Raw genomic sequence first — 20,004 nt, forward strand, 5'->3', positions numbered from 1 at the left:
TAAGTGCCACATACTCTAGTCCATCGGGGCATTCGGGAGAGTTATCACTTGCTGGAGCTTGCGGAACTACTCTTGCACAAGCGTGATCTCACGAGAATTCTCCCTAACTCTCTTTCTGACCCACCACAAACGTGGAAGCTCTTTCTACTTTACAAATGTTTACGACCCCCCCTCTTGGGATGGGAAGGATGAATTTTATCAGGAACTTATCTCACTCAAGGTTCTTTGAAGAGAAAATTGGGTCATCTGTGGGGATTTTAACATCACGCGAAAGCAAGATGAACGAAAAGGCAAAACTTGGAGCCTAAAAGGCATGGCCTTTTTCTCCAAACCTTATTAATGACTTGGACATGATTGACCTCCCAATGCTCAATTAGTTGTTTACCTGGTCCAATATGCAATGTTCGTCCACAATAGTAAAACTCGACAGATTCCGTATCTCAATGGAATGGGGCCAAACTTTTTCTCTCTGTAAAGTAATTATCGAGCCAAGAATCACCTCAGATAACACGCCGATCCTACTTTCCACTGGTAGTAAAGCCAAAAGCCCACTCTTCCGCTTTGAAGAAGTCTAGCTAACCAGGGAGGACTTTTTATAATGTGTACCCCTATGGTGGAGGGAAGTGTCACCCAAATCGTCAACGGTGTTGACCTTCTCTGCCAAGCTAAGACACTGCAGGAATCAAATCAAAGAATGGAGCTCAAATTTCTTCTACTCTATTGTGAAAACTAAAATGGAATTAGCTAAAGAAATTCAAAAAATAGATGCCCAAGAGGAAGACCAAGACTTGACACCTAACCTCAGGGACAATAGGAATGCCCTAGAATAGAAGCTCTCACGCGTAATTTTAGATAAAGAGATCCTTTGGAGAGTCAAGGCGAAGCAACGTTGGTTACGAGAAGGAGATGGTAAACACCAAATACTTCCATGCTATGGCGAATAGTTGTAGAAGGACTAACAATATAGATCTGGTCGAAGATACAGAGTAGAGAATTCCCAAGGAAGAGGATAAGCGAGATTATTTCTATTGTGCATTCCGCAAAATATATGTGCCAATGGAGCATGGTACAACGAGTGTGAGGGACTAGAGCAATCTCTTTATGAGCAGTAGACTTCCGGACACTAGCCAACTTATCTATCCATTTACGAAAGAAGAAGTTAAAAAAATAATATTTCAACTAGGTGGTGTTAAGGCTCCAGGACGTGACAGATTCCTACTGGTGTTTTATCAAACATTCTGGGAATGCCTAAAGGAAGATATCCTTAAGATTTTTCAAGATCTACATGAAGGTAAACTTTGTATTAGGCCAATTGACTACTCTTTTATTTGTCTCATTCCTAAGAAAGAGGGTGCCATCCGAGTTTCTGACTTTTGCCCAATTAGTCTCATCAACGACATCCAGAAAATTATCTCAAAGGTCCTCGCAAATAGATTAGAACGAGTATTGCATCACATAATTTCTCCAAATCAGTCCACCTTTCTAAAGGTCGCATCATCTTGAATTTTTTTGTAACAACTAGTGAGTTAGTAGCAAAGAGCTTCAAGAAGAAGGTTGAAGGAGTTGGCATTAAAGTCGATTTTGAGAAAGCGTTCGATAGAGTTTTGTGGTCTTTTCTAAATAAGATAATGCTTTGGCTAGGTTACGGAGGCGAATGGTGTAGGTGGATAAACCAATGCATCTCCAATGCCAAAGTGGCTGTATTAGTGAACAGTACACCTACATACTGGCTCAAAACTAAAAGAGAACTTAGGCAAGGTGACCCACTCTCCCCCTTCTCTTTCTTTTTGTCACTGAGTGTTTATCTAGGCTACCAGAATCTGCTCAAAGCAATGGGCTCACTAAAGGATTAGGCCTACCAAAAAATTGCCACATCACGCTTATTTAATATGCCGATGATACAATTTTCTTTTGTGAAGAGAAAAAGAGATACTTAAAAAATCTACACTTCATCTGGAAATTATTCAAATAGGCGTCGGGGCTTAGGATTAATCGGGAGGAAATATGAGATTTTCTATATAGGAACTAGAGGCCACGAAGAACAATGGTTGGCAAGCATCCTTTCTTGTAAGGTAGGAACACTGCCCCTTCGATATCTAGGCCTACCTTTCTCTCCAAAAGCCTACGAAAAACAGACTGGAAAAATGTAATCTACAAAATCGACAAAACAAAAGAAGGTTGGCAATCAAAGCTTCTATCCCAAAGCGGACGACAAACTCTTGTCAACTCAGTTCTCTTTAATTTGCCAATTTTCTTTCTATTTTCAAAGCTACTAAATGGGTACTTAAACAAATTGAAAGCCTCATGAGATCCTTTTTTTAGAAAAGGTGCTCACGAATAGGGGGCTGGTCGTGTCCTGTGAACTAGAGAAATAGATGTAAGAGCAAAAAAGAAAGCAAATTGGGGATCAAAGATTCGGAGGTGATGAATATAGAACTACTAACAAAATGGTGGTGGAAATTCTATTCAGAACATGATCAACCTTGAAACAAACTAATCAGGACATTACATTATACCATAAGGAAGTTGCTTAAAGAAGGAACTTAGTTCAAACCATGCGTGCAATGGTGGAGGGACGTATTTAGATGCAGAGCCATCTTCAAATGTGGAATATCTATCTCCTTAGGAGATAGTAAAAACTTAGCTTTTTGGAAGAATCATTGGGTCAATGATGCCCCTCTATGTTCCACCTATCCGCATATTTTTCTGAATGTCCGGATCAAAGAATTAACAGTCAATGATTGCCAGGCAAAAAAAGGATGTATTAAATGGGGCATGATTCTAAGAGGATTAGGAAGTCCCTCCCTACCAACACTGAACTTGATTACACAAATAAAGGACGTGCTAGCAAACGTGCAAGTACATAACAATCCCAACTTGATAAGCTGGCGATGGGCCCCTAACTGCCACTTCTCTGTCAAATCCTTATATAACTTTCTTTCAGATGATGGTTTGAGAGACCCACACAGTAACCACATTTGGAATTTTAAAATTCCAGTGAAGGTCACGATTTTTATCTGGTTAGTACTCAAAAAAAGGGCGCTCACTGCAGACAACTTTTTTAAGTGGGGTTGAACGGGAGAACAGTTATGTGTGCTTTGTGCCAATGAAGTTGAAACCTACGATCATCTGTTTTCAAAATGTCTCTACTTTCGGTATCTATTTTTTTGTTTGACAAATGACTTGCCTACCACGTCGCCTGAGTACAGTGTAAGTGTAACACTTGATCTGCTTCAACATTCGATTGTTTGATAAGATCAACAATCCGAGGTGGCTGTGACGCAATGAGGAGAATCACAAATGGATGAGAATCAAAAGTCTCCGATCTTAATCGCAACCTCAATGATGACAATGCTATGAGAGTGATGGCGATAATGATGATTGGATCACTTTCTCGCCATTGATCGGAGAAGCACTTAGATCCAGTGGAATGGATCACTAGGGATTAAAGGTAGAGGATAAAGGGGGTTTTTGGAGAAGAAAAGAGAGAGATATAGAGAGAGAAAGAGAAAGGAAGAGCAAACTCAAAATTATAAGATCTAATCGTTTTCTGTTACAAGTCCGCTATTTATAGGCAATACTCAGGAGCAATTTGCAATTACGTAAATGCTATGGACTAAATTGAAATTGTGCAATTATGGTAAGGGTTTGAATGGGATTCTTCCACGCATGGGCTTGGGCCGTCGGCTGAAGGCGTAACGGATAGGTTGGACTCAGAACCGAGTCGGATTGCACCGCTAACGCCCACTCCACACCGCTTTGGAGAAGACTCCAGAATCCGCTGGGTTATTATGCTGCCTCGTAAACCGCATCATCACCGTCCTTCTCTGTTCCATTCTTCACAAAACCTACCTAATCCTCTACCTACCCTTTTCTACTCCGGAGAACCACTCGAAGTCTTAGAAGAAGATGGTCGGTGCGGAGACGTCCACGATCGAGACGAATGGACTATTTTTCCCAAATACATAAATCCTTCAAACCCTCTCTCTCATTTATTTCTTCTCTGGTTTCTTGTAGTTTTGTTTACCCTCCTCCCCTCCTTTTTTTAAAATTTTTTATTCATAGGTGTTACAGTCCCCTCCCCTTAGACGATCCCTGTCCTCAGGGTCGAACCCTGGAAACTGTTGTCGAAGAGCCTGAAATCTTCCCAAGTAGTTGATTCCTAGGGTAAATTGCTCCATTTGACTAGTACCTCAGTTGCAGTTTTCCTCCCTCGCTTGGCTGTTCTTTTTGCCAGCACACCCTCCGGCTCCGCTAACAGTTATCCTTCCCTTCCAACGGTGGGTACACCTCCATGACTTTACTATTCGTTGTGGGACTCTTCTTTAGCTGGGAAACATGGAACACAAGGTGTATCTGGGAACCCTCAGGTAATCCCAACATATAAGCAACTTATCCGATGCGCACTATGATTTCGAAAGGCCCATAATATCGAGCAGTTAGCTTAGGATGTTTCCGCGACGCCACCGAAATCTGCCGGTAAGGTTGGAGTTTCAAATATACCGAGTCCCCAACAGAGTATTCTTTTTCTCTTTTGTGCTTGTCTGCTTGTTGTTTCATTCGATTCTGGGCTATTTGTAGTCGATCCCTTAATTCCTGGGTTAATTTCTCTCGGTTGCTTAGCCATTCCTTAACTTCCGATGCGGTAGCTGCTTCTGCAGTGGCCGCTAAGGAATAGAAGGAACCATCCCATAAAGGGCCTGATAGGGTGTCATTTCGAGTGAAGAGTGATAATTAGTATTATACCACCATTCAGCTTAGGGTAGATAACGATTACATTTGCTTGCATGCTCGGAGCACACGCAAAGTAAGTAGGTCTCGAGACATCTATTAACCTTCTCAATTTGGCCGTCTATTTCTGGGTGATAAGTAGTACTCATATTGAGTTGAACACCCATAAGTCGGAATAATTCCTTCCAGAATTAGCTAATGAATACCTTATCCCGGTCAGATACTATGCTTTTGGGGCTTCTATGTAATTTGTAGATAGTATCCATGAACACCCTAGCCACATCCAAAGCAGTGAAGGGATGCTTCATGGGTAGGAAATGTGTATATTTAGTTAACCTATCCACCACTACCAATATAGTGTCTTTTCCTTCGGACCGGGGTAGGGACTCGATAAAATCCATGCTAATAGCCTCCTAAACTTGCTGTGGAATTGGTAAGGGTTGTAATAGCTCAGTATAAGGCTGACCATCTACCTTGATAGCTATAGTGATAGCCATAGCCATTCCCTCTTCTAAACCCCTCCTAGATAATGCATCCGCAGCTGCATTTTCTTTCCCTTTCCTATAAGATATGGAGTAGTCATACCCCATTAATTTCATCATTCCTTTCTGCTGCTAGGTGTGGTTATTTTTTGCTCCAGCAAATACTTATGGTTTCAGGTCGGTTTTTATAATGAACCTTTGGGATATCAAGTAATGCCTCCATTTTTGGACTGCCATTAGAATCGCCAAAAATTCCTTCTCATAAGTCGATAGGCCCATGTTCCTCCCTTTGATTGTTGCTTAAGTAAGCTATGGGTTTACCTTCCTGCGATAAGACAGCTCCTATTCCCAATCCACTTGCATCGACTTCTAATTCAAATATTTTGTTGAAATCGGGTAAACTCAAGACCGGCGCTTGTGACATGGCATTTTTAAGAGCCTCAAAAGACTGTTGGGCCACTTCGCTCCAAGAAAACTGATCCTTCTTCAATAGCTCTGTCAATGGTTGGCTAATGGTTCCATAGTTTCTCACAAATTTTCTGTTATGAGTGGGCCAACTTGTCATTGCTTCCACCTTCTTAGGATTAGTAGATACGCCTTCTGCCGTTATTATGTGTCCCAAATACTCAACTCTCCTTGGTGCAAAAGTGCACTTTTCTTCGCATACAATTTATTCTTCTAAAGTTCCTCCAATATAGTAACTAGATGCTTCACGTGATCTTCTAGGTTTTTACTGTAAATCAGGATATCGTTAAAGAATACCAACACAAATTTTCGGAGGTAAGGAGCAAAAATCATATTCATTATAGCTTGAAATGTAGCAGGAGCATTAGTTAGGCCAAAGGGCATAACCTTGAATTCGTAGTGGCCATGGTGCGTTTGAAAAGCTGTTTTGGGATATATCCTTGGCATAAACCCTGATTTGATGGTATCCTAATCTTAGATCCAGCTTGGTAAAGTACCGGGAAACCCCCAACTCATCCAGTAAGTCATTGATAATAGGAATCGGAAATTTATCCTTAATAGTCAATTTGTTTAATTGCCTATAGTCAATGCATATCCTCTAACTCTCATATTTCTTCTTCACTAGTAGCACTGGCGATGCAAATGGGCTATTGCTGGGTTGTATGATCCCAGATGTTAACATTTCTTGGATTTGTTTTTCAATTTCTTCCTTGTACTCGTGGGAATGTCGATAAGGTCTTAGGTTAACGGGGATGGCTCTTGGTTGGAGTGGAATTCTGTGGTCTTTAGGTCTTTGAGGAGGCAGGGCTTTAGGTTACTTGAAAATATTGTGGTATTGTTCCAGTATGTTATGAAATTCAGGTAGCAATTCCTCTTCTACTACCTTCTCCTGGGACTCAGAACATTGACTTAAGATGCAGCATTCACCCAACTAGAACTCTTGGTACCATTGCTTAGCTGTAATTATCTTTAGCTTAGCTCCTTCATTAATGCCCTTGAGGACTAGTGGCTGACCTTCCTTGGAGATGGTTATGGAGTTCTGCTGGAAATCAAATATAACCTTCCTATATGATTTTAACCAGTCGATACCGAGTACCATACTGGAGCCATCCAGCCTAATAATCCTAAGGTTAGCCTTGAAGCTTTGACCCTGCATGGACCATTGAAACTCAGGGCACTGCAACTTACTAAGGACTTTCTATCCGTTGGCCACAGTAACCACTAAAGAAGGAGCAGGAACCATATGGGCCTTCATATCACGTGCAGTCTGAAAATCTATAAAACTGTAGGTGCTGCCGGTGTCTATTAATATAGTCAAAGTGCGGTCCTTGGCCTCCCCTTGAATTTTGATGGTATCTTGTGGCTTCTCCGCACTAAGTGCATATACTGAGACACCCAACTCATGGGTTATTTCTGTTTCTTCTTCAACTGCATTATTCTCCTTTGTTTCTTCTCCCAAACAATCCTCATCATAGACTTCTAAAATATCTAACATACCCTGAAGAACGTTAAGGGTCTTATTTGTGCATATGTGACCTGGATGATATCTCTCACCACCCTTGAAACATTGCCCTGCTGCCTTCCTCAATTCTATCAATGACTTATTGTTGCCCTCACCCTGGTGAGGTGTTTGTAGCTTACTGCTGCTCAACCCTTGAGTGAGTTTGATACCAAAACCTGGCTGATATTGACCACCCAGTGTTCTGTTGCTACCCCTAAATCTCTTGTTCATTGCAGCCAATGCTCTTTCATGCAACTTGGCATGTTCATATGTCTCCTCCAAGGTCTCAGGATGTGCAATGTCCAAGATGGGAATCAAATCTTCCCTCAATCCATTGATATAGCATGATATCAAGTGCTCTTTTGTTAGGTATGGGTTGTAGAATAGTAATTGAGTTTTAAGCTCTTCAAACCTCTCTTGATAATTCTCCACAGTGCCTGTTTGCTTGAGGTTACTGAATTCCTCACTAAGTATCTCTCTCCTGTCTTGGCGAATCTTTTACAGAGTGCTTCTGCGAATTCATCCCAACTAATCCCCTGTTTGTTGATAAAATAGCTTTGTTTCCAAGTTCTCGCTCTACCACTGAGGTGCATAGTAGCTATACCCAACCACTGTTGTTGTGGAACGTGGTATATCTCAAAGTACTGTTCATAGTTCTCCACCCACACCCTGGGGTCATCACCATTGAAATTGGGAAATTCTAATTTTGGATATGGTTTATGTGGTTGACTTAAGAACTTACCACCACCTCTGTTTCCCTTACCTTCTTCCCCTAGTTCAAACTCTTTCGAGGGCAGAGGTAGGATTTCCTTTCCCTTGTTTTCTAGTGTGCTATTGCTGCTTCCTTTCATTATGTTTGGGGTTCTCTGGATATAAGGATTACCAAGTGGCACAGACTCCAAATGAGGTGAAGAGGGTTGATTTGTCAACAGTTTCAACATTTCCTCGTGTCTCTTATTAGCCTCAACTTAGAGGGCCTCATAATGGCTTCTCTCTATATCCTTTACTTCCGAGATTTGATTCCCCACCTCCATTACCTTATCTTGGTATTCAGCAGTTAATTTCTGCATTTTTGACTCTAGTATGGCAATATGTTCACTCAAATCTTTGAGCCTAGTGCCCTCGGCCATATTGTGAGAAAATCTGAATCGATTTTGCTCTTTTTTCCCTATTCTCATAGAATTGGTACCCTAGCAATTCAAGTAATGCTAACAATTTGGGAGAATTTGCTTTGATAATCTCAAAAAGTAGGAAACGAAGGATCTACTGGAATCAATTCCTACTGTGATCTGATCAACACAACATTAGAGCAATATGATAATAGCTTCTTCGTACCTTGGCCTGGACTTCCTTCAACCAATTGGTTGTGATGCTCAGCTCCTACCCTCCCTGGGATCGGAACTGCTCTAATACCATTTGTAACACTTGATCTGCTTCAGCATCCGATTGTTTGATGAGATCAACAATCCGAGGTGGCTGTGACGCAATGAGGACAATCACAAATGGATGAGCATCAAAAGCCTCGATCTCAATTGCAACCTCGATGATGACAATGCTCTGAGAGTGATGGCGATAATGATGATGGGATCACTTCCTCGCCATTGATCGGAGAAGCACATAGATCCAGTGGAATGGATCACTAGGGTTTAAAGGTAGAGGATGAAGGGGGTTTTTGGAGAGGGAAAGAGAGATATATAGAGAGAGAGAGAGAGATAGAGAGAGGAAGAGCAAACTCAAAATTATCAGATCTAACCGTTTTTTTGTTACAGGTTCGCTATTTATAGGCAATAGTCAGGAGCAATTTGCAATTACGTAAATTTTATGGACTAAATTGAAATTGTGCAATTATGGTAACGGCTTGAGTGGGCTTCTTCCACACATGGGCTTGGGCTGTCGGCTGAAGGCGTAACGGATAGGTTGGACTCAGAATAACGGGTCGGATTGCACCGCTGACGCCCACTCCGCCCCGCTTTGGAAAAGACTCTAGAATTTGCTGGGTTATTATGCTGCCTCGTAAACTGCATCATCATCATCCTTCTTTGTTCCCTCCTTCACAGAACCCACCGAACCTTTCACCTACCCTCCTCTACTCCGGAGAACTACTCGGAGTCGTAGAAAAAGATGGTCGGTGCGGAGATGTCCACGATCGAGACGGATGGACTGTTTTTCCCAAATACACAAATCCTTCAAACCCTCTCTCTCCTTTATTTCTTCTCTGGTTTCTGGTGGTTTTATTTACCTCTTTTCTTTTTTTTTTTTATTCATAGGTGTTACACAGGACTTTGGGAGAAATATTGCAGCAAGATTGACAGCTGCAGTCGAATAAATGAACTGACTAAATTTTTAACTATATGATGGGTAATCTGGCTATTATCTTTAGGGGACAAGGCTCAAGCCCAGCCCAAGTTATTCACTGTATACATTCATTCGTGCAGGATTGGCTAGAACAATGTCGTTAATTATATACTTGTAGCTTAATCCTTCTTCCGCTTCTTTCCTCCCTCTCTCGCTATATCTCTCTCTCATTTTTTGATATTTTATTTTCTGTTGTCTTGAGGCCTTGGCTGCCTCACCTATATTGCCAAGTTCATATCACTTTATAAATGAAGCAGATAGCTTGCTACTTTTTTCTCAAAAACAAAATAAAATTAGCCGATACTAATAGCAAACTCACATAGATGACAACAAGAGTTGCATCATATTATATGCTAAAACGAAGCACCATCAGTTACAAAATTTGACCTCGCATTCTGAAATCAGCTTTATACATTGTCCAAACTCCACTTTATCTTAAGAACGCGGCCTCCTAGAGTAGAAAGACACCCTACTAATTACAGAACTCGGATTCACAAAGCCGTCATGGCATAGTAACTACATTCATCCAAATTAATATCCATTTGTACAAACATAGGTGGGCGCGTGTCGATAGAGGGGATTTTATACCTCTTGGGACTCCAGTGCACGAAATACATCCGTTCGGGTAACGATTCCTGTTTAAGAATAGAATGCGCACATTAGATGGGCATAAAAAATGACCGAGTTATAAGGCAGTGTATCACCAAGCGAAAAATTAACTAATATAAAAAGTTCAAAAGTTCAAAAAAATCTTACCAACAACATGCTGTTGTTTATCCAAAATTGGTATCCTGTGAACCTTCCTCTTAAGCATTAAAGCTGCAGCATCTGCTCAAATGATCAATTATAATAAGATTTTCTTTTTCTTTTTCTTTTTTTTTTTTCTTTTTTGTGGGTTTGGGGTGGGCAGCATTGTCATTAACAAAAATCAACGACTGAGGAATAAGTTGGCGTAAAACTTACCCAAGACAGTCTTGTCAGCCGGCAAAGTAATGGCTGGAGATGACATGACTTCACCAACCTTTGACTCCAACTGCAGAGAAGATAACCATTTTAGTTAGCATAAAAGGAAAACCCAGTAGAAGAAGAAGGAAAACAAAATTGATTTGAAGTACCAACAAGTGGTCCAAGCACTTGAAGATCTCAGCTATACTGGCCACAGAAACATGAAATCCAGATGCAGGAAGTGATTGAATAATATAATTAAATAAATTCTGGTTATCTATGTATGGCACTAAGACCACTGAATTGTCCTAGCAAAATTTGCTTTACCAAACAATAATAAACAATACTAATACATCATGAATAAATTCAGTTGAAGGAGAAGCGTATGAGAAAGAGTGAGGGCTCATAATTAGTTTGGTTTTACATCACAGTATAGCCAGTGAACAAAACTATGTCTTGTCATGTTAATGTAAAGCTAAAAATCATAGAGCTAAATAATTGCTCAAGGGCTTGTCTGCATGCATCAACATCTTTTTCAGCAATCTCCTTTTTTACCTTAAGAAAATATGTTTCTACATTTCCTAAAATGTCAGAATTATTAACATTTTACAATAGCTATAAATCCAAGCTCCACGTAGTAATCACAAGAAATCTCCAGCCTTCACATGTCATCTCATATATCTTGTTAGGCAACCAAATTCGCCTAGACGAGTTTGTACATCTTCCCAACTAGCAGTTAATCAGATGCTATGCCACACACACACACAAGAGGAAGATAGGACAAGGAATGCAACGATCCTTGGACTCGTCGATTCACCACCTCTTAATCATATGACATACGAGTCCAAAAAGGTTTCGACCAAATGCTAAATGGAACCCCCCCTACTTGGCCTAATGCAAACAAATCTAACAGCTTTTGTGTGTTTCAGATTTGTCCTAGCAAAGGGTGCATGTTCATGGAGCGTCAATGCAGGAAATGTTTTCAATATGACCCAGGGATGGACACGGCAATACTTTTGGAATGCCTGTAATTCACTGATCAAACCCTGAGGAAGTGGTCATTGAATTCCTAAGCATTCCAATAGCACGTAAAAGAGGAGTGGTTCTTTAAATCCATGAGACCAACTAATGCAGCTTGAGACAATTCTCTGAAAACTCCCACAAACAAGTGAATGATCTGAAGTAAGGAGAAGACAGAACCTTTACTTCTCAGAATATCTAAGAAATTAAGTCAAAACTCCTAAAACTACCACATAATGGGTTTCTTTCAATTTTGATTTGATTTTCAAATCCAAAAACAACCCCACACAAGAAGCTAGTAGCTTACATATCATATTTAGGTTTTGGCTTGTATGTAGCCAAATCAAACCAGTGGCTTACATATCATATTTAGGTTTTGGCTGGTAGCTTACATATCGTATTTAGGTTGTGGCCTGTATGTGGCCGAATCAAACCACTGGCCAAACTAGTTTACTTATGTCAAACTTTGTTAGACATTAACTAGACCAAGATGAATCTAGATAGCAAACTAGAACCTTGAACATTTGTACCAAAATATAAAGCAAATGCCTCTCATGACATACACCACAATACCACATGCATCATAATGGGCATCCACTAAACTAGGAATAATTTCACCAATACACTTCTGGGAGACCGTAATTTTAAATATTCCTTTGAAGTTGAGAATATCATCGATGCCCCTTTAAAAACCAGAAATAAGCACAAATGCCCTTAAGGTTAACAATCTATCAAAAAGTCATCCAATATTTCTTGAAATACCAATTTTACCTCTAGAACTAATTTAACTAGTGTAATAATTTAATATTAATTATATCATCATTTCTTAAAGTTTGGCTATTACAAATAAAAATACCAATTTTACCTCTAGAACTAATTTAACTAAGTGTAATAAACTAATAATTAAGCCCTATTATTATTTTTGGCTATTACATTATAAACAGTTAAGGTATAATTGTCAATAATAGTATTCAACGTTACTGTCATATTTTACTATTTTTCAATTCTATTTAAACAACTCACATCAATACAATTACATTAACGGGCGAAGCCACAACCTCCTCTCCGCGTTTTCGGCCTGTGGGTCCCTCCCCTCTTTTTTTTTTTACGCTGCTCTTTCGTTTCCATCTCTCTCTCTCTTTTCCCCCTCTCATCCTCTGCAACTGAAGTCCTCTCTCTCTCTCTTCTGTGACTCCATACGCCTCCGCCTCCTAACCACCACTGGAATCGTACTTGCTCCTTAGCTCTTCTCTTTGTATTTTCGGCCTGTAGGGTGAAGCCTCAACCTGCTCTCCGCATTTTCGGGCCTGTGGATCCACCAATTTTTTTTTTTCCTTGTTCTCTAACCCGTCTTTCTTTCCCCTCTTTCTCTCTTCCTTCTCTTCTGCTAAGCACCTGCTACCTGTATGCCTCCGCCTCCTAAGCGCCGTTGAGGGCGTACTATCCGTACACCTCCGCCTCCTAAGCACCGCTAAGGATGTGCTACCCATACACCTCCGCCTCCTAAGCACCACTGAGGGCGTATGGGTAGTAGGCGCCTCCTACCCCTATACCTCCACCTCCTAATCGCCTCCGCCTCCTATGCGCTATGCGTTGCTGAAACCTACTTGCTTGCTCAGTGGCCTTGCTTTCTCTCGCTTCTGCATAGTACAGGCCAATCCGCTGTAGATTCGGGCATTTAATGCCGCGGCAGAATCCTATCTCTCCCCACATCTCTTTTTCTCTAGGGCCGCCGCTTTCTCATGGTTAAGGGTTTTTTTTCCGGCAGGGAGCTCCCTAGGGTTTCTAATCCAATTCCCCTTTCATCTCGCCCCATCTGCACCGAATCCAATGGTCATCTCTTTCTCCGATCTCTACAGTGAATTCGACCTTAAAACCGTAGACGAAGTCCTATCCTCAAACCCCTTCACTTCAGGGTAAAAATTCTCAATTTTTATTTTCTCTCCGATCCCGAAAACACCCTTCTTTTCATCTTTAATCTGGTTTGATCTACATTTTTATTTTAATATAGTGTTTTCCTGCTTTGATTACTTGCATTTAGATGTGAAAAATTTATATTTTGTAGATCATAGAACTTAGTAATGGGTTTTTATCTATTAATTTTTGAACTTTTAGGTTGTTTTAGTTGGAAATCATAATTTAGACTTCAATGAGATCTAAATTTTGGCTTCGATATGTTTTTTTTTAACCCTTTGCTCATTTGGGATGCAAAAATCTGTGTTTTTTGATAGGACAGTGAGCTCAGCAATGGGTTTTTATCTATTTAAATTTGGATATATAGAATGATTTGTTTAGGAGTAGTAATTTATGCTTCAATGGGATCTATATTTTGGCTTCAATGTAGTTTCTTTTCCCCTGTGATTACCAGAGGCAACTAGGTTTCATTTTACATCAGTGAACTCAGTGAAGGATTTTTATTCATTAAAGTTTGGATTCCCTGGATGGTTCAGTTGGATATCTTAATTCAATTTAGGTTTGTCGACGATGTTAGATGGCTTAAGGTGTATGGCTTGCCTTTTCTCACTGAATTGTATTGTTGTTCAGAGATGTGGTAAGCAAAAATGATATTTCAGTGTTTGCTGCATACCCACAAAGCCTTAGGACGGGCTTCCAAATGCGATCGATTGGTCCGAGGGCGTGGCCGCTGTTCTTGCTTCAAGGTTACTGCATTTAGACACTTTGTTTTGCTGCCTATTTATAGCTAGATTTAGAATCCTCATGCTCCATCCATACTTGACCAAAGTTATAAGTTGTGGATATGAGGGTTGCCATGTGATTCCATTTGAAGTTTAATTATCGTGTTAATTAGTATTTCAAATTTGTACCAGTTCTTTATAGCGAATTAACTTTCTTTTCGGGAAACAATGTAAACATTTCTTGGTAGCTTCCTCAGATAACAAGGCTTTTTGTACGTCGCTCTGGCCCCCCCTTTCTCCTTAATCTCACCAGCCCTAGAGCCTTCCCTTTTTTTTCCTTTGTGGGTTTGAAAAGAGATTTGAGTGTGAGATTAATGGAGTTTTGTTGTTCCAGTTGTTCTACGAATCGTTCGATGAGAGCTTTGAAAGGGAGTGGGTTGTTTCTGACAAGAATGATTACAATAGTATCGCCTTGATCTCATTTGTAGCTTTTAATATATCGAGATGTGTTGATCAATACTAGATTAGAATTGTAGGATTGTAAAATTTGATTTTTTTTTTTCCTTATTTTTATCTGATTTGTTGGATTTTATGGTGTCGGGAGGGTTTATGGGTTTCGGTTGCAGATCCATGCAAGATAGGAGAAAATTTTGTGCTAATTAATTCAGTTTGTAGTAATTGTTATGGAATTATTGAGAACTAGAGTTTAGGGTTTAGTTTCACATGTGAGGTGTAAATAGTAATAGGAACATCTAAATGTTTCGTTGAACATCACCTTCTAATTATCTTATAATAGAATAAACAGTCATTTGTCAGAGATGGTAAACACAACTTAGCATTTGGGATTGTAGATCTATTGCTGTTTATAAACCTTAATCTTGCATCGTGATTCATGAACTATCATGCATTCTATCAAAACTTAGCTTTGTAAGATACTGCCTCTTTAGTTTATAGATGCCATGTGCATGTTATCATAGCTGTTTTCAAGTTGAAAACAGTGCTAAAGACTTTCTTTTTAAAAATATTTATAACAGTTAAATTTAACAAAAACACTGTTAATTGTAGCAAAATCTTTAATTTTATTGGTGGAAGCAAAAGTTGAGGGGTCTGATTCAAAGTGGCCTATATATATATATTGAAAAATTTTTGTATATTAAAGTTTTGCTATTTTCTCATTGATTTATAATTTAGTTGCAGTAATCTACCGCATGTGCAGCTTGGCCGTAGTCTGCACCATTGATCCTTCCACAAATACACGTGAAATGATATAGAAGTTTGCAGAAGCTGGCATGAGTGTTGCACGCCTTAATATGTCTCATGGGGATCACAAATCACACCAGAAGGTTGTTGATTTGGTCAAGGCATACAATACCCAATCAAATGGCAATGATAATTCAACATTAAGCAAGATATTTCTAATTAGAGCATATTTACAATATGCACTTTGTCGATACAATGCGATTAACATATGGATAACTATTTTGACATGTCTCAATATAATTAACATGTGAATAATTCTTTTGTTATGTCTTATATGTCTTGATATAATTAACATATGGACAATTCTTTTGTTATGTCTTATGCCTTGAATTAATATTAGAAACGTTTATGCAAATATCATTTTTTTTGTGGTTTAAAAGTATCTAATGTGTTAATTGTAAACTTTTTTATCCGCTGCGAAGTGTGAGTTCTGAACTTGATTTTTCCAAGGTTTTTGCTTTATGTGCATCTCAATCCCAAAAAAGCAGCAGCTTTGTTTTTCAAGGAATATGGCTTTTGGAATCCAAATCAGAGGCTCCTAGTGGGTTTGTTCAAAATCACTTTTGGATTTGGAATTTTCGGTGTGAATGCCGAAAGGTTTTGTGGGTTTGTGTTGGCTTTTGTTTGAAATCAAAAGGAAGGGATAAATAGGAGCTTCTTTGAAAAGCAGCATTTTTTTTAATGCGGCAATGGTGTTTTAAGATGCTATTGGATGCCTCTTTTTCCTTGGGTTTAGGTCAAAAGTATATACAGATACTCTTATTAACTCTATGTTATTCTGAAAGAACCACCCCAAAGCCCGCTACTGCTTACGAAAGACGACTTTTAAAGCTTTCTACTGAAAGAAATAGAATAAGCAATCAAAGAACCCAACCAAGCGATTCTCCTTGACCCGATTCTTCCTTGATTTTGCCTTTTTTTTGGTAAGGATTGACTATGGATTCGAGCCATAGCACATGGTTTCATAAAATCCGTACGATTTTCCCGATCTAAATCGAGCAGGTTATACATGAAGAAGATTTTGTTCAGCATGTTCTATTCGCCTTTTTCAAGGGGCTGTGTGTTAACAGCGTACATAGCGTGCCATCAAGAATCAGGAAACAGGCTTTGCGCAAGAAAGAATATATCGCGTAGTCTAACTCTAAAGTCGGAACTAAAAGCGTGAAGACGCACTTCTCAGATCAGTGACGGCCTCTCCAGCAGAGCTAGGCACCGGGGCCCTGGATGTGCTAGCGTCCCTTCAGGGATCACATTGGCACCATCCCTTAGGCATGAAGTCGTCTAAGATCACCTGCTTCGGAGTGCCTTGCCTTCATCTTAGCAGAGGAAGCTCTTAGCAGGGGCATATCTCAAAAATGCTTTCTAGGAGACTGCAAGCTGTTATTGGTGAACTAATTACCATTAACAGTTTTCATTAAAGGTAGGTCTCTCAAACCATGATTGAATTTCACATAGAGCCCTAACTTTAGCCATACATCAAGCACCAACCAACTCTGCTTTCTGAATCAACAAAGAGTTTACTTATCTAGAAAGATGACTGTTTTTCCATTTCGCTTGATCTCCGGCCATGAATAATTTTATTTCTATTTCCTAAAATTTAACTTAGATTATATTATTTAACTATTTTAAATTTTTTTAGTTAATATTGTAAATTTCATTTTATGTTATATTTAGCTTAGATTTTTCCTTTTCTTTTCGTTGTCGTACGGCTATTTGCGAACTGCTATTTTTCCCTCCCTTTGTTATTTACGTCTTGCTTATTTGTCTACCTTGGTCTTCAAAACTGCTATCTTCTTCACTTCCCTCTAGATTACTCTTCAAAGTGATTTAATCGATTTTTTACCTTATTTCCTTTTTTCATATTTTGTGGTTCACTGGCCTATGTTGCCAATCTATCCTAGTATTTCTGTTTCTGCAAATGTTTTCTTTACTATTACTTACTAATTACCAATGTATATTCACTGTAAATCTGTCCATCCGCAGCGAAGCGTGGGTTTTTAACTAGTATGACATGAAAGATATTTTGATTGTCAAAATTTTTGACAGTACGGTACGTTTTATGTGACCCATTTGTGCACAAATCCTTTAATTAAAAATCCATCTTTAATTTACAATATGGTAAAAATGTATGAAGACCTCCTGACTTACAGGCCATTCAGAAATGACCCCCTTCAAATTTAATTTTCTTAATTTACAATCTTTCAACATAAGAATTTTTGCAATTGAACGATGCTTACCAACAAAATTAAAAGTTTCATCAAATTCATTAGTGAGGAATCTCGATCCCACCATTATTAGAGGGAGAAAAAAGTTTCAACAAAACAGTGAAAATGTATGACTTCCTCACTGACAGGCTATTCAGAAATAACCCCCTTTAACTTTAATTTTCTTTATTGACACTCTTTTAACATAAGAATTTTTGCAATTTTAAAATGAACCTTACCATATGGCATATGGATTACTCAATTGTGAGAAATCTAAGGAACCTTTCAAAACCTTTTCCAAATAGTTTGAACATACTAAATTATAACAAACAAGAATGTGATTGAACTAAAACTAACCCCTTTTAAGGCTTTGGCCGTGTCTTTCTTGGAAATGACCCCAATGCACTTCCCTGCAGCATCGATCACTGGGAGCCCCGACACGACCTCAAAGTGGTTGTTGATCTCCTCCAGCTTCTGATCCACCATTGCCGTCCACACTGGCTTCGACATCACCTCCCCCAAAACTGCTGTCGGCTTCATCTACATTCCAAAGAAAGGAGATAAAAAAATGTTATGAAATGGAAAAAGATTAAAATGTATGGAAATCTCCTCAACCATAGGCCATTTTGAAATGATCCTAAAACTTTTTTTCTTTCGATTGATACGTTCTAAGCTTTTAATTGTTTTGATCTAACTTATTGAATATGGAGTTTGCCAAAACTGTTTGACTCCATTAACTATCAGCACTTAAACAGTTACTGCAATCTGCAGTTCCATCAATTGAAAAAGAGTTCATACGAGTAAAATCTAATAAAATACAATTATATACCACAAAATCCCTAATTTAATTGATGAAAAGAAATTAAATCAAGAGAACAAAAAAAATTAAGAAAGTATTAATCAAAAGAGAAATAGTTGAGTGTTCCAATTTCAAGATGGGCAACACAACATCTTTTTTTTTTCTTTGTATCGCATCCCTCATGATTTATCTTTTCTTTTTAGCGATCTAATCAAATACACTGAGAATTTTACCAAATTTAATGATTCTAATAATCTTTTAACAACAATTAATGTCTAATTAGCTAATAAAAGCCATCAAATTTTAACAAAACCCATTAACTAACTATAATGACTTAACCAAATTAACTAGAAGTTGAAATAAATTTAAGGCATCTACTTGCGGATGGACTAAACGTGAGGGGGTCCCTGTACATTTTCACAATGGGCAATGAAACCCTAGAAACAAAAGGGAAGAGAAGGAGATCAAAAGGGACCTTATCGGAGGAGATGATCTGAGACTCGAGGTAGGCGCGGAGATCGTCGTAGCCGAGGAAGTAGATGTTCTCCGGCCACTCGCCAGATATGATCCCCTCAGGGTTCTCGTCGATCGCCGGGCGAAGGTCCCCCGCCGCCCACGACGACGACGATGCCGCCGACGCCGACACCACACGGCGATTCGGAGAACTCGGCGCCCAGAAGGGGTTCCGAGGAGTAGCGGCGCCGACTCCGGCGGGGGCGATGGCGATGGTGTTGGGGATTAGGGTTTTGGGGTAGGGATTTGGGGGAGGTGGTGGTGGTGGGGAGCGGAGGAGGAGGCGAGAAGTGGAGAGCGCCATGGATGAGAGTGAGGGTTTAGTGCGTTCTCGGGTAAGATTAGGAGAATTAGCGAGAGAGAGAGAGAGAGAAAGGGCGGGGGGAGTTGGGGTTTTTTTGTAGCTGTTACCGCATTACGCGCACCGCAACGGGTTTTGTGGGGATCGGTGCAATAATCAAGTATTTAAAGTGCTTGGTACTGAAACTTGCTGATACCATACCCCACATTATGTGTCGATGTGTATTGATTATAAAAAATTTATATATTACTGATATATAATAGTATAAAATATTTATAGTTTTAATAATAAAATATTTTAATTATTTTAAACTGTATTATTAATACGGAGTCTGTATCGTATCGATATTTTATTAGCATGATACGACACGATAAATACGGCGCATGTCAATGGACACTTAAATTATTGACAATAATCACCATTAAATTGAATGTGTGTAAATTAAATTGAATGATTTTTTATGGACATGTATATGCTAAACTATATAATTTTTTCTTTTTTATTTATTACAATATATTAATTATTTTTTCCAAACATACCTTTAAATTTATTTTTATTTATTTGGCCAAAAAGGAAAAATATTTATAAACGATGCCATTAATTTTTTTTTATTTAAAGCAGCATATATATATTCACAATAATATAAAAATTTATACAAATTTAATAATTCAATAATATTTTTAAAAATAAATATTAAAATATAATATAAACATGAATATAAAATAATAGATTTTTTTTGTATAAAAAGTATAGTATAGCAAACAAAAAAAAAATCACAAAACAAATATAGTA

General features: G+C 38.9%; 1 protein-coding gene across 1 annotated transcript; it reads right to left on the minus strand.

The window, feature by feature from the left end:
- LOC109707610 (uncharacterized protein YtoI-like) lies at positions 9,855-19,358 on the minus strand. The gene is made up of 5 exons (XM_020229016.1): positions 18,874-19,358; positions 17,957-18,139; positions 10,498-10,567; positions 10,291-10,362; positions 9,855-10,169 (listed from the first exon to the last, which is right to left on the minus strand). Exons 1-5 carry the CDS (start codon positions 19,213-19,215, stop codon positions 10,117-10,119), a joined length of 720 nt encoding a protein of 239 aa, XP_020084605.1. The 5' UTR covers positions 19,216-19,358; the 3' UTR covers positions 9,855-10,116.

The sequence above is a fragment of the Ananas comosus genome, linkage group 3, assembly GCF_001540865.1.
Source record: "Ananas comosus cultivar F153 linkage group 3, ASM154086v1, whole genome shotgun sequence".
Lineage (NCBI taxonomy): Eukaryota > Viridiplantae > Streptophyta > Magnoliopsida > Poales > Bromeliaceae > Ananas > Ananas comosus.

What these genes read in the sequence shown, in the direction of transcription:
- LOC109707610 (XM_020229016.1), bottom strand. Translation starts at nt 19,215, where the DNA reads ATGGCGCTCTCCACTTCTCGCCTCCTCCTCCGCTCCCCACCACCACCA. An exon ending in CGGCCAAAGCCTTAAAAGGG is followed by an intron (nt 10,568 to 17,956) that starts GTTAGTTTTAGT and finishes TCTTCTCTGCAG; the next exon opens with TTGGAGTCAAAGGTTGGTGA. An exon ending in GGCTGACAAGACTGTCTTGG is followed by an intron (nt 10,363 to 10,497) that starts GTAAGTTTTACG and finishes TCATTTGAGCAG; the next exon opens with ATGCTGCAGCTTTAATGCTT.